Here is a 12,106-nt window from a genome sequence, read left to right as displayed (position 1 = left end):
ATTTATTTCTTTAACCCTATCCAATATTTCATTTGAAGACATTGTAAACACTGCAACTTCACAGAGATAACAGATAAACATGTTTTATTTTTTAACAAATCCTGATAGAAAGAGTCGACCAGTTTTTTAGTTCAGAGTTAATTCACCAACTCATTTCTTTTCAAAGTCAATGAGCACAAGTCTGACAGCCCTTGCTTAAATTTAGCAGTTCAAAGGCTTCCTCTGCCCGCATGAACACTTCAGAATTATTATTACATAAGAAATATTGAATTTAATATCTGTGTTTCACTGTGAAGGTGAATCTCTTGCAGTTTCTTTATTGTGTAATTTTTTTTCCAGGCACCCAGGACACGAATCCCAGAGCACCTCACAGGGCAGCCCGAGGCTCGGTTTGGGAGCAGGGCCCGTGCAGCTCCTGCCCACCCCGGCTCCCCAGGCTGTGTCACAATTCCTCCCCTCGCTGTTTCCAGAAGCATTTCTGGAGGGCGGGGATGGTCTAATTTTAGTTCGGGAGAATCCTCCTCTCTCCAATGAGCGAGCGGCTGCATCTGGAGCTGCAGCCAATTACCCGTGTTTCCTCCTGCTGCACTTCCCACGATGGTTTAATAATGCAGAAGCACAAATTTAAAGTGGCCCCACACATTAAGAGAAAATGACATTATGTGCTCCCTAACAAAGCTGCTCAACAGTAGTAGAATCTCCAAGGTTTCTCTAAAGCCTTGGATTCCATAAACCTGACCTTAAAACAATGTGTTAATATAATTCTGTTTATTGTCTTTACAGAGCTTGAAATAATATTTCTGATTACTAAAAGGCTGGTCTGAAGCACCTTCCATGACCTCTGTAGGCCAGAGATATGCTTTTAGGAAAAGAAACAAAACAAAAATTATAATTACAATGCAGTGAACCACTGTGGTTCTGAACACTTCTCAGGGCACAGCCTGGCTGCTGTATCTTATCTGTTAAGCGGTTTAACAAGCCTTAGTTGCCTCACTTATTTTTAGCTGGCATGGAATATACCACCAAAAGATTGTGGCTGCAGGTGCATTTACATACCAGCAACACCAGATAAGTAACAGTTTAAGGAAAAATATTATTTCAGAGCTTTGCCCTCTGATAGTGCAAGAAGGTGCAAAAACTAATGTCTTGCAGACTGTTCAAAAGGAAGGAAAGAAACGATGGAAATAAGAGAAGAAAAGCTAAAGGAGTAATACCAACTAGTAAAACTGATTAAAAATGAAGCTTGCTTGCATTTTGTTGTTAAGTAGAGAAAAATGTGTTTGCTCCAGCAGCAATGTTCTAACTATACACTTGCCACACATAAAACTTTCATCCACTATGGGCTCTCTTTATTTCTTTTCATGATGAACTGTCATATCTACTCACAGCACCAGCTTACCTTCACTGCTTGCTCCACCCATGCATGCTCTTGCAGTGCAGGAAATCCTGTGATCAAGGCAACTTCCTCTCCCACATGCCTGCTCTCCTCCATTTCTGCCTCCTCACAACTAAACAATTCTCCCTCTGCTGCTCATCTGCACGCTTGTAATCCCAGGGAGCTTTTCATTGCTGCTGCTTAACCCTTGTCAAGCCTTCCTGTCTGTTTTCCTCTACTTGTTATCTCGCCATTTTCTGTAAAGATAAAAGTGATAAAATATTCTCTTCATGCTTCCTCTGTCTACAAGTCTCTAAGTGGCAGTAACAAAAAGCTTATCAACATGTCTTCTGTAACTCCATCACTTGCCCTGATAACTTCACCCCATTTCATTTCCTGATCTTCCCAACACTCATTCCTTCATTTGTTCACAGCTTTAGTCATTCAGTCTGCTCTGATTCCTGGCACCCACAGAGATATGCTTGTCTCCTTTATCATTAAAAAAAAGAAGGGAAAAAATGTGCCTTTGGTGTAAGTGCCTCTTGCCACCTGACAGGTTCTTCCAATCACATCTCTGTCTCTTGTTGGGTTCTACCCTAAATCCCCATCAAACTTGGTTTTGCTTCCTCTTATCTGAAAGCTTCTCAATCCATCTTAAAACCAATCTCTTGTTTGCCCTTCAGTCACATTTAGCATCTCTAGCTCATGTCTCAGCTTAGTTTTTGCAGTTTTTCTCACTTTTCTCCAGTCACTGTTTCAGCTTGGCTTGTCAGTCCCTTCTTCCCTTGTGTTTCCTTTTCCTGCAGGAGCATTGGTGAGCACTGTCCTTGACTCCCCTCCCTTCCCTCAAGCTCAAAGCTCAACACCCCAATGTACCTTTTGTAAAGACATCTCCTGTTTCCTGCAGCCCTACAACTGAATCCCACTACTGCCCTTTCAGATAAACACCTTCCTGCTTTATCCCACCTTGTGGCTCAGGATGAGCTCCTGTTGAACACCTGTAGAGGTTGGGGATGACAACTTATTTCCTATAAAGCTCCTCCTCCTCTGTATACAGACATTCTGTATAAATACTGCATCTAGGTATCAGGCTTTCACCTAAAGTTTAGAGCAGAAACACTTGTGTGTGTTTGCTGCTTCATTGTTCTACACAATGTTTAAAATAATGCTTGCTTGGATTGTCCCCGAGGCCACCAAGCTCAGAGACAAGTAGTCACTGTGATCCTACCACAATGAAGAAATGGATCTATTAATAAAACAATAAAAATCTTTTATCTAAGAAATTAAGAGGCAATTGGTTAAATAATGCTTTTTAAAAGATATATTGTCAATTCCTACTTAAAGACATCTTCTATTAATCTTAATTCCATGTAGCATAAGGAATCCTTTTTGCCATACTAATTTTGACCCATTACATTCAGTCCCATCATTAAAATATATGGGAATACTTGCATAGTTGTTATTATTATTAATAAAATGCATTTACTTATGATATGCATAAAGACTAACTCAGAAGTTTCCTATAACATGGTGTTTGGTGTAAAGTAGGCAGTGTGTGACCTGAGATACAATCAACTTAGATAAGACAGGCATAGGATGTGGGAAACAGAGAAATTAAACCAAGTTTTAAGGCAGTGGATGATGTGTTGTTTCTCTCTCTTTTTTTTTTTTTTTCTTTTTTAGAAGAGAAGCTAGAAAAATCAACAGAAGGGAAATAATGAGGAAGTGGAGAGGATGACCAAGAAAAAGGAGGTAATGAAGATAGGTATGGGACAAAACTTGTATGAACAGACAGCAAGGGCAGGGCTTGGCATAAACTGCAAGTCTGATAGAACAGCAGAATTAGACCCAAGATCAGAAGGCCCATATGCAAGTAAAATTCAGTAGAATTTCAGTTAACACCATGAGTAAACACAGCAATTACAGGATTAAAAAATGGCAAACAATGATAGTTTTTTTTTTCTCAGCAGTAAATGTGTCATATAGGGAGAATTACCACCCAAGAAGATATGTGTGTACTTTTCTTTGATTAACCACAGGCTTTGAGTGGGGAGTGAAAAGCAAGACCAAAACCCAAATCACAGCCCAGAGGAATTCTTTAAAATTACCTGTGGCATGATGGGGCCTGGTGAGACAAAAAATAATCACAATGACCCATATTCTCAAATTTCTCAGTCCTTGGAGTCTAGATGCATAAAGAATGACTGTTGGTTGGGCCTGTCTCAGTTCTCAAACCACGCTGCTTAGGCAGTCTACAACCACATGGTTATCCTGCTCTTGGATATGGGACTCCAAAGGTTTAATCAAACAGCCATTAACATGGGACAACTGGGAATCACAGAGAGCCCTGCCAGCTGGGGCCTGCTGGAATTGGAATTGCCAGGGTGGGAGACTGAGAGGGACCTGACCAGGAGAAACGGGGATTTGGAAATGAGCAAGGCTTTGAAGAAAGCACTGTCAGAAACAGAAAAACACTTAACTAAGTGCCAGTGGTAGGGAAGGATGAGACAGGTTCAGCAAAGCAAAAAAGAGAACTGGAGAAATAAAAAGAGAAGAGAAAGCAAAGGGAAACGTATGTAGAAGTCCTAATGAGATGACAGTCATTCACATTCTTAGCAAGACTGGGTGAAATACAAAGCAGATGTTATGGGCAGTGAATCTTGCAAGAAAATTAAGTTATAAATCTGTAATCCAGAGCACTCAGGTTATGTCCATCAGCTGACCCTCTCAGACCCATGCCAAGTGCCGCAAGTTTCATTTTACTCTCAGGTTCTGGTCTGTAAACTTGTAACTTCAGCACAGATGCATTTCTGCAGTCATCTGGCACAGCTGCATGCACAAAAGCTGCAAAAAGAAGGTGGGCAGGGAACCAGGGCAGTGGCATTCACCACTTCAGCTCTGCAGCCTCAGCGTGGCCTTGGCTCCCTGTGCCTTAAACAAAGGTGTGGTATTTCCCCGCTAGGCAGGCTATCAGCACAGGCTGAGGGAATGCACGGAGCTGACAGACAGATGGTTCTAATCACAAACCACATCTCTTTGGTACAGACCTGAGGGGTTTAAAATCTAAGCCAAAACTGCTTGAAAAATCACAAGAAGCCCCCTCGCTGGATGTGGGGTAAGCTCCTCTGACATGGTACAAATTATGGTATCTTATAAAAAAATATTTGCTTCTAACATTCTATTTGAAGTTCAATAGAAGGAAACTATATAAAAATATGTTCTCATAAAGATGAGGATCTCTATCAGGCAACATCTACAACCTGTCCTGAGGACATTACAACTTTCAAGTGTACTGGCCCTGCTCTACTATCTTTACTACCCTGACTTAATAGAACATTTTTTTATGTTCAGCCTAAAGTTGTGGTTGAGAGTTTGTGTATAGCATATCCTACCCTGTCAGTAGCCTATGCTGAGACAGGCATCCCTGAATTCTGATCTACTGTTTTAGGATAAAAACTGTTCTAAAAGCAGCTCAGCTGAAGAACAGTTCGTGAGCCAGACCAGATCACTTAAAATGTTTCTCCACTGTTTCAATTCACAAGTGGCTGTGGGCACTCCGGAGTTTTAAGAGCAGATTAAATTGAGCCACAAGCCATACTTGACAGAGGGTGGAGCATTAACGTGTGCACTCATTACTGCACTAAGTTAGGTAATAATTGTTACTTTTTGCCCACAAGCAAAGGGCTTAACTTTCAGTTTTATTTAAAGATGTGTAAGCTTTACCTGTGTATCTAGAAGGCAAAATCTGCCCCTTTGGCATGGACAAACAGGACTTTATGAACTGTATACCATAAAATAATGTCTGGTTACAGGGAGCAGTTGTCTTCTGGACTCCTCACCCACAGCTCAGCCAATAAGGCTGACATATCCTTGGGCAAAAGGAATTAAGGCCCGGGCACGTGCTCAGCGCTCCAGCCCCGAGTTATGTAATATCCAAAGCTAAGTTTAAAAACAACAAACTCTGGCCCCGCTCGGTTGCAAAACCAGCGGAGCTGGAATCATTAAGCAAACCTCTGGTCCTGGAGTAACTGACTCAGTGCCCGTAACACACCTTGGGCTGGAGCAGGGCGGCACTCGGAGCACAGCACAGCCCAACGCTCCGGCCGTAGCCGGACCCTCCATGCGGAGCCACGGGCCCGCTCCGCCGCGGCCCAACCCGCAGCGTGCTGGGAGCGCGGCCCCAACCCCGATCGCTGGGCCCGATCCCCGGCCCCGCCGGCAACTCCCGGTCGCGCCTCGCCCGCGTGGCCCCACCCACCGCGGCAGGGCAGCCAGCAGCGAGAGCAAAATCCTCTGAGTGACAGGCGGCCATGTCCAATCAGGACGCGCCTTGTTGCGGTGTGGCGCAGGCTCCGGCGGTATAAAGGCGGCCACGCGTCGCGGGCGCGGGCCTGAGTACGTGTCTGAGGGGGAGGCGGCGGTGGCGCCGGTGCGGAGCAGCCGCGGGGAGCGGGATCGGCTCCAGCGCTAGTGCCGGGGCGGTTTTAATTAGACTTTGGTCAGCCCGGGTTTTGTCGGGAGCGGATTTTAAAAGTGAGTACGAGCGGAATGGCGGCGGGAAGGGGGAGGGGTGTGAGCGGACCGGATCAGACCGGCCCGGCCGGGGAGGAGCCGCCGCGCTGACCCGCGCTCGTCTCTCGCAGGCGTCTCTCGTCCCTCTGCCTCTGCGGACGGGGCACCATGTCGGAAGCGGAGCAGCAGCTGGCGGCCGGCGCCACCCAGAACGGGCACGAAGCGGCCGAGAGCGCTGGGGAGCAGCAGGCCGAGACCGGCGCGGCCGCTGCGGCGGCGGGAGCGGCAGGAGCAGCGGGAGCGGCGGCGGCGGCGGCGGGAGCCGGCCCAGCGGCGGGAACAGCGGGCACGGCCGCCAGCCAGAATGGGGCCGAGGGCGATCAGATCAACGCCAGCAAGAACGAGGAGGACGCGGGGTAAGCGCGGGCGCCATGTGCGGAGCGCCGGGCCCAGCGCGGCCCTGCGGCGGCAGCGCCCCCAGCCCCGCTCGGGCCGGCGGGAAGGGCGGCGGGAGCGGCCCCGCCGAGCCGGGGCCCTGCAGCACCAGCGCTTCCTTTGTTCTGGCGCTGCCTTTTGTTGGCGCCATGTGGCGGCTGGGGGAGGGGCGCCGAGCGGGGCTGTTGCCGTCTCACGCTGTAAAATGGAAGGGGATTTACCTCTCCCGCGTTTTCTTCATCCTTTCCCTCTTTAGCGAAAGGGGCGGATGGAAGGAGTTGCTTTCTGTTGGGGGAGGGGGGCTGGCTCAAACTTTGCGGGGATCGCGTGGTCCATCGCCGTTGGCGTCGATGTGATTGTGAATGTTTTGTGTAAAGCACATAAAAAATAATCCTGGCCTTGGAAGGCGGCGTTGATAACCTAAGTATTTTTTAAGTGAAGTAAAAGGAAAACCAGCACGATTGCGATAATGCGCGGTGTGTTTAAATCGGTAAGAGCTATTTTGGTGTGCTACTTTGCAGCATTGTTAGAAAATGCCTTAAGTCTTGGAAGGGATTTCTGGAGGAGTCAGTGTAGTTTCGCTGTGCTTTGGTGGTGGAATCCTTGTGTATACGAGAGGAATTTCTTTCCTATCATAGTTGGTCTGTTCATAAACACGCATAAATGACACGAACGTTACCTGGCTATTTCTCAAGCAGTTCTTTGTTATTCAGGCTACCCCGTGTATTTAATTGGAACTCCCTTTGTTACCGCTGAGCTCTGAACCAGAGGGTCAGATCCCTTAGGTTAAACAGAGCTCTGAAGCCAGTGTTATAGATTTTTGACTATAAAGGAACCAATAACACTTGCACAAGCTTCCCACGAGCTGGGGCCGGATGTACTCTTTGCAGACACTAGAAGGATTGCGAACCAGGCCTTTTAGCTCTGTACGAATTTTTCTTTAATGTTTCTAGTATTTCGTGCTGAAAAAAGGGTGATGTATTTTCCTTTCATGAACAGGAGGTGACAAGCTTCAGACCCAAATCGGTATGAAATGAAACTTCTTAGAAAATCACTTATTCAGAGGGATTGACGTACGTGAAAAATGTAGTGCTGCCCAAGGCACTGATTTTACAGTGTTTTGTTATGTACTAAAATAAGCTTCAGTTTAGCTGCACAAATACACTCAAGAGGGAAAAATGACTGCGTGTTAAGGGTGCAGTTGTCTAGTCTGTGACCTCTAAAGGAAAAGCCAAATACCGGGTTTTTGGTCTCAGTTTCAAAGGTTCAAAAGTTTTAACTACTGTGTTATTTAAATTAGGTATCGGTTTTTCCAGTTACAAAACAAAGCACTGCAAATTGCAAAGTGTAACACATAGTGCTGTGGTGAGAGGTGAGTTTAGCATGTGGCAATGCCATAAAGCAGCCAAAGCTGCCTCCAGACAAATTCCTGTCATCTCCCATCTTTCGATTGTTCTGTGTGGTCAGCGATGACAGAGTGTGCTGTCAGTCCGTACAGGTTAGAGCAGCCACGGGCAGCTGTTGGGATGGGAAGGAGTCCCCCAAGCCCCTTTCTTTGCCCCAGTATTGAAAGGCTGAATAAAGTTCGCTTGGCCGTTCCTCCAGGGCTCTGCTGTAATGGCTGCAGGAAGCACACGCTGTATTTGGGCCCGGTGCTTCCTGCTGCACTCATCGAGAGTGCACAGCTTGCTCTGCTGAAAAGACTTGACTTCAGCAGATAAAGGATATGGTTTCAGCCAGCTTAAGAAAAAAGGGAAAACCCCCATAAGGTTCTCCCCTCCCCATTGCCTCTTGTGCATAAATAGATGCTGATTATTAAAGTTACACATAAACACCAAAAGCCAATTTCATTTAAGCGTAGTTTCATTTCTGAAGTGCTGCTACCTTCCAATGTCAATCTAGGTTGCCTCCAAACAAGAGTAATGACAACTTGAACTGCTTCAGTCTATAGTTAGATAAAAAGGCTCGAATGCTTTTAAAAGCTTAGTTTGTTACCTTGGAAACTATGAAAATAGAAAATGCAGCCATGTTATTAATGTTTTCATTTGAAGTGAAGCATTCGAAAAATTCCTTATTGCCTGCTATCACTGTTTTGTTTGTTAGCTTCACTTCTCTATTGTGCCCTGAATTTAGTTCTTTGAGCTAGATATCCTCCTTCAGAGGGTATTTTGTATGGGAAAGTGGGCAGGGAAGAACTGTATCCACCTACTTGGAATTAAAACTGAGGATGGAGAGACTCCTGTAGTACTGATGAAGACAGACCTAGAGTCAGTAACTAAGCAGGAAGAAGTGCACAACTAACACAGTAGTTAAGGCAGGTCCAAAGTCCCATCTGTTGTATGTGACTGTTATTGGAAGTCACAGATACCTGGACTAAAATTTTTACAGCTGTTTAACCAAAACCTAAGAGAGCTCAAATACTTTGGTTTGGATACCTTATTCTTTGCTGAATGCTTTCAGAGCAGTAGGGAATGATCCTAAGTTCTTTGCAAAAACTGAGTTGGCAGTACTTGATAATCAGTACTGCTTTCTTGCAAATTATAGAATACATTTGTTAAAGCAAAAGTTACTAGCAAGGAATATTTCAGGCTATTCTTATTAATTGGCAGGGTGCATTGTGGCATTCCCTCAAAAAGAGGGGGAGAAGTCCACCCTTGTGCACTCTGTAGTATCAGCAGCTTTTGACAAGGTGCAGTTGTTGCACTGGGAACAGACAGTCCTGTTCTGACAATGCTGCTGAGGTGTGTACCACTGAGCATCTTACTGCATGGCCTTTTCTCAGTGCTTCCTGAATCTGAATAGCTCTTCTCTCCTTGAAATTTCAGGAAGATGTTTGTTGGTGGCCTCAGTTGGGATACAAGCAAAAAAGACTTGAAAGATTATTTCACCAAATTTGGTGAGGTAACCGACTGTACGATAAAGATGGACCCTAACACAGGAAGATCCAGAGGCTTTGGATTTATTCTCTTCAAAGAACCTGGCAGTGTTGAAAAGGTGAATTTAAGCTAAATATTTTAGATCTTTTAACTTCTAGGGGAAACTTTTCAGCTTGAGTTAATCATACCAAACTGTCTTTTAGGTTCTGGAACAGAAAGAACACAGACTAGATGGACGACTAATTGATCCCAAGAAGGCCATGGCAATGAAAAAGGATCCAGTGAAGAAAATATTTGTTGGTGGGCTAAATCCAGAAGCTACAGAAGAGAAAATCAGGGAATACTTTGGAGAGTTTGGAGAGGTGTGTAATGATATCTTAGTAAACTCTGAAAGTATAGTCTCCAGTTGCTGTTTAGTTTATTAATAATTGGCAAGTTTCAAAGTGAGTTAACTTGAGATGTATCAAGCCTTCTGTAACATCCAGAAGTTTCCCAACTTGAGAGCAAAGGTGGCACTTACTGCACTAGGTGCTTCCATTGCTAGTTAGAGACCCTTGTCTTTAACTCAAAGCATTTTAGCTGATGTTAACACCAGTCTGAAGAGTTGTAAAATGGAAATCTTGGATCTGAAAGCCACTGTTAGCATAGAAAGGCTTGCAACTTTGGTGCTGCATAATATGCATAAAGAAGAAATTCACAGTTTTGCTGTCCCAGTTTCTGTGCATTTAACTGTTCATCTAAAACATGAGTCTGAAAATAGTATTTCACATCTTCAGATTGAAGCAATTGAACTGCCAATGGATCCAAAGACCAACAAAAGGAGGGGGTTTGTGTTCATCACTTTCAAGGAAGAGGATCCAGTGAAGAAGGTTTTGGAGAAAAAATTCCATAACGTCAGTGGAAGCAAGGTAGAAACTCTGACTTGTAACTCTTTGCTCAAGGGTTATACTTCTACATCTAGAACCTGAAAAGGCTTTTGTAGACCTCTTGTGTCAAAGTGCCAAATTTGCAATAAGGACAGCTTGAAGTTTACCATAGTGGTGTTATGCCCCAAGTTCTGTCACAGAGGCTACCAAAGCTCTTTGACAATACTTGTGGCTTTCATTGCTGGATTTTAGGGCCTTTGGTATATTAAGTATCTAACTGCATTCATTAATTAGATGTGGAGAAATTGGCTTGTGTAGCAGTGGAAGCCAATCCAGCAGGTAGATGCCCATTTTCAGCATAGAGCACTTGCATAATGAAAGCCTTGCAGATGCCTAATTTTGCAAGCACCTGGCTGAAAGTGGCTCTGTCTGATGGGGGACAGCTTCTGCTTTCTTCTCTCTGGGGCTCCTTTCTGCAGCCCCCCTACTACCAAAACCTTGTCATGGAAACCCACTACAAGGATCCAGGGAGTGAATGTACACTTAGGGAAGCTTGTGCTGGGTCAACTGGTTATGGGAGCTGCTGTAAGGGTGGTGTGAGGTGCTCTGACCAGCTGACTGCTCATCTGAGGGAATAGCTAATGGAGAGAGGCTCATGGACCAACAAATGCAGAGAGACTGGAGGCAAATGATGTGTACTTGCTCAAGGTGTCCCTGTTCCCTTGCTCTGAGGCCAGTGCTGACCACATAATCTCAGAGTTTACTACACTGGGTCCTACTGTCTGACACGGACTTGGATTTGGTTTAAAACTGGTTTTGACACAATATAAATTTTGGCAAACCTAATGCAGTGGGAAAGTCACTGGTTAGCAGTGAAGTTTGTTTTCAGGAGAGATGAATGCCTAAATGCCAAGAGAGCTGAGAAATTCCTGTATCATATCTCTGACTTGTTTTTGTGTTATAGCCATAGATAATAAAAAGCAGATTGCCTTAAAGGTCCTGTGGTAAAGAACTCCAAGCCAGGCTTGCTTAGGAGCTGTTCCTTTTGCAGCACAGTAGCTTTAATCTTGGACTGTGCACAGATCCAGGAACCTGGCAATTGGCTGACAGCTTGAACTGCAGCCTGGGAACCTGTCTTGGAAAGGCCAGTCTGTTAGTATTTGATAAATGGTGATTTCAGGTGTTGGTAGGGGTGTAGTACAGTCCATCCACATACACAGGGTGTACAATAGCTGCCAGGAAAACTCCTTTTTGTGCATTTCTCAGAATCCTGTTCATTCAGTGCAGGTCAGGTGAAGCAGTCTGATAGCAAGAGCCTTGTCCTGGAGCTTGTGCCAGGTGAGAGGGCAACCTTGTGGCTCCTCAGCACCTCCTCATGGTGAAACTGATGATAGGGAATAGGCAGGATAAAATGCCCTGACAGCAGTGGCCTCTTGGAAAGGCTGACAGGGACTTACCTTTGGCCAGGTGGCACAGTAAATCAGATGTCCCTGCATTAGTGCTGCTCACCTGACCAGGAGCACAGCATGTACACCTCCTTTGCCTCCAGAGGAACCTCTGGCTTCTCCAGGTGCTCAGGTGGGGGGCAGTGCTGCTCTGAGACACTTTACAGACTCTTCCTTGTTTTCTATTTGCAGTGTGAGATTAAGGTAGCACAGCCAAAAGAAGTGTACCAGCAGCAACAGTTCAGTAGTGGAGGAGGAAGAGGTAGCTATGGAGGAAGAGGCAGAGGTGGAAGAGGCGGCGGTAAGTACCACACACACTACTTTAGTATGGACACATTCTAAATAAGTTGTGTGTACTAAAATGGGATTTTGTGGATGGTTTTCCCTTCTATAGCTCAAAGTCAAAATTGGAATCAAGGTTATGGCAATTACTGGAACCAGGGTTATGGGAATCAAGGATACGGCTATCAGCAAGGTTATGGTGGCTATGGAGGCTATGATTATTCAGGATATGGGTATTATGGATATGGACCAGGCTATGATTACAGTAAGTAAAGAGAACTGTATTGGGTATAAGCAAGCATAACTAATTAGCAG

The 12,106-nt window shown here is 45.1% G+C and overlaps 1 protein-coding gene across 6 annotated transcripts in view; it reads left to right on the top strand.

Moving 5' to 3' along the window:
• The first annotated feature begins 5,792 nt into the window (after nucleotides 1-5,792).
• Nucleotides 5,793-12,106, top strand: part of HNRNPAB (heterogeneous nuclear ribonucleoprotein A/B) — a 29,098-nt gene continuing 22,784 nt past the window's right edge. For 3 of the 6 annotated variants that reach the window (XM_066560323.1, XM_066560324.1, XM_066560322.1), the window contains exons 1-7: nucleotides 5,793-5,908; nucleotides 6,019-6,303; nucleotides 9,148-9,316; nucleotides 9,402-9,560; nucleotides 9,975-10,106; nucleotides 11,702-11,810; nucleotides 11,904-12,056. In XM_066560323.1, coding sequence (XP_066416420.1) covers nucleotides 6,056-6,303; nucleotides 9,148-9,316; nucleotides 9,402-9,560; nucleotides 9,975-10,106; nucleotides 11,702-11,810; nucleotides 11,904-12,056 — 970 coding nt within the window. In that variant the 5' untranslated portion in view covers nucleotides 5,793-5,908; nucleotides 6,019-6,055. The remainder of the gene's footprint in view (nucleotides 5,909-6,018; nucleotides 6,304-9,147; nucleotides 9,317-9,401; nucleotides 9,561-9,974; nucleotides 10,107-11,701; nucleotides 11,811-11,903; nucleotides 12,057-12,106) is intronic. The other 3 variants (XM_066560326.1, XM_066560327.1, XM_066560325.1) reach the window with 1 other exon arrangement.

This window comes from Molothrus aeneus, chromosome 15 (assembly GCF_037042795.1).
Source record: "Molothrus aeneus isolate 106 chromosome 15, BPBGC_Maene_1.0, whole genome shotgun sequence".
NCBI classification, from domain to species: domain Eukaryota; kingdom Metazoa; phylum Chordata; class Aves; order Passeriformes; family Icteridae; genus Molothrus; species Molothrus aeneus.
Note: the sequence above shows the minus strand (reverse complement) of the source record. Positions and strands in the feature narration are given on the sequence as shown.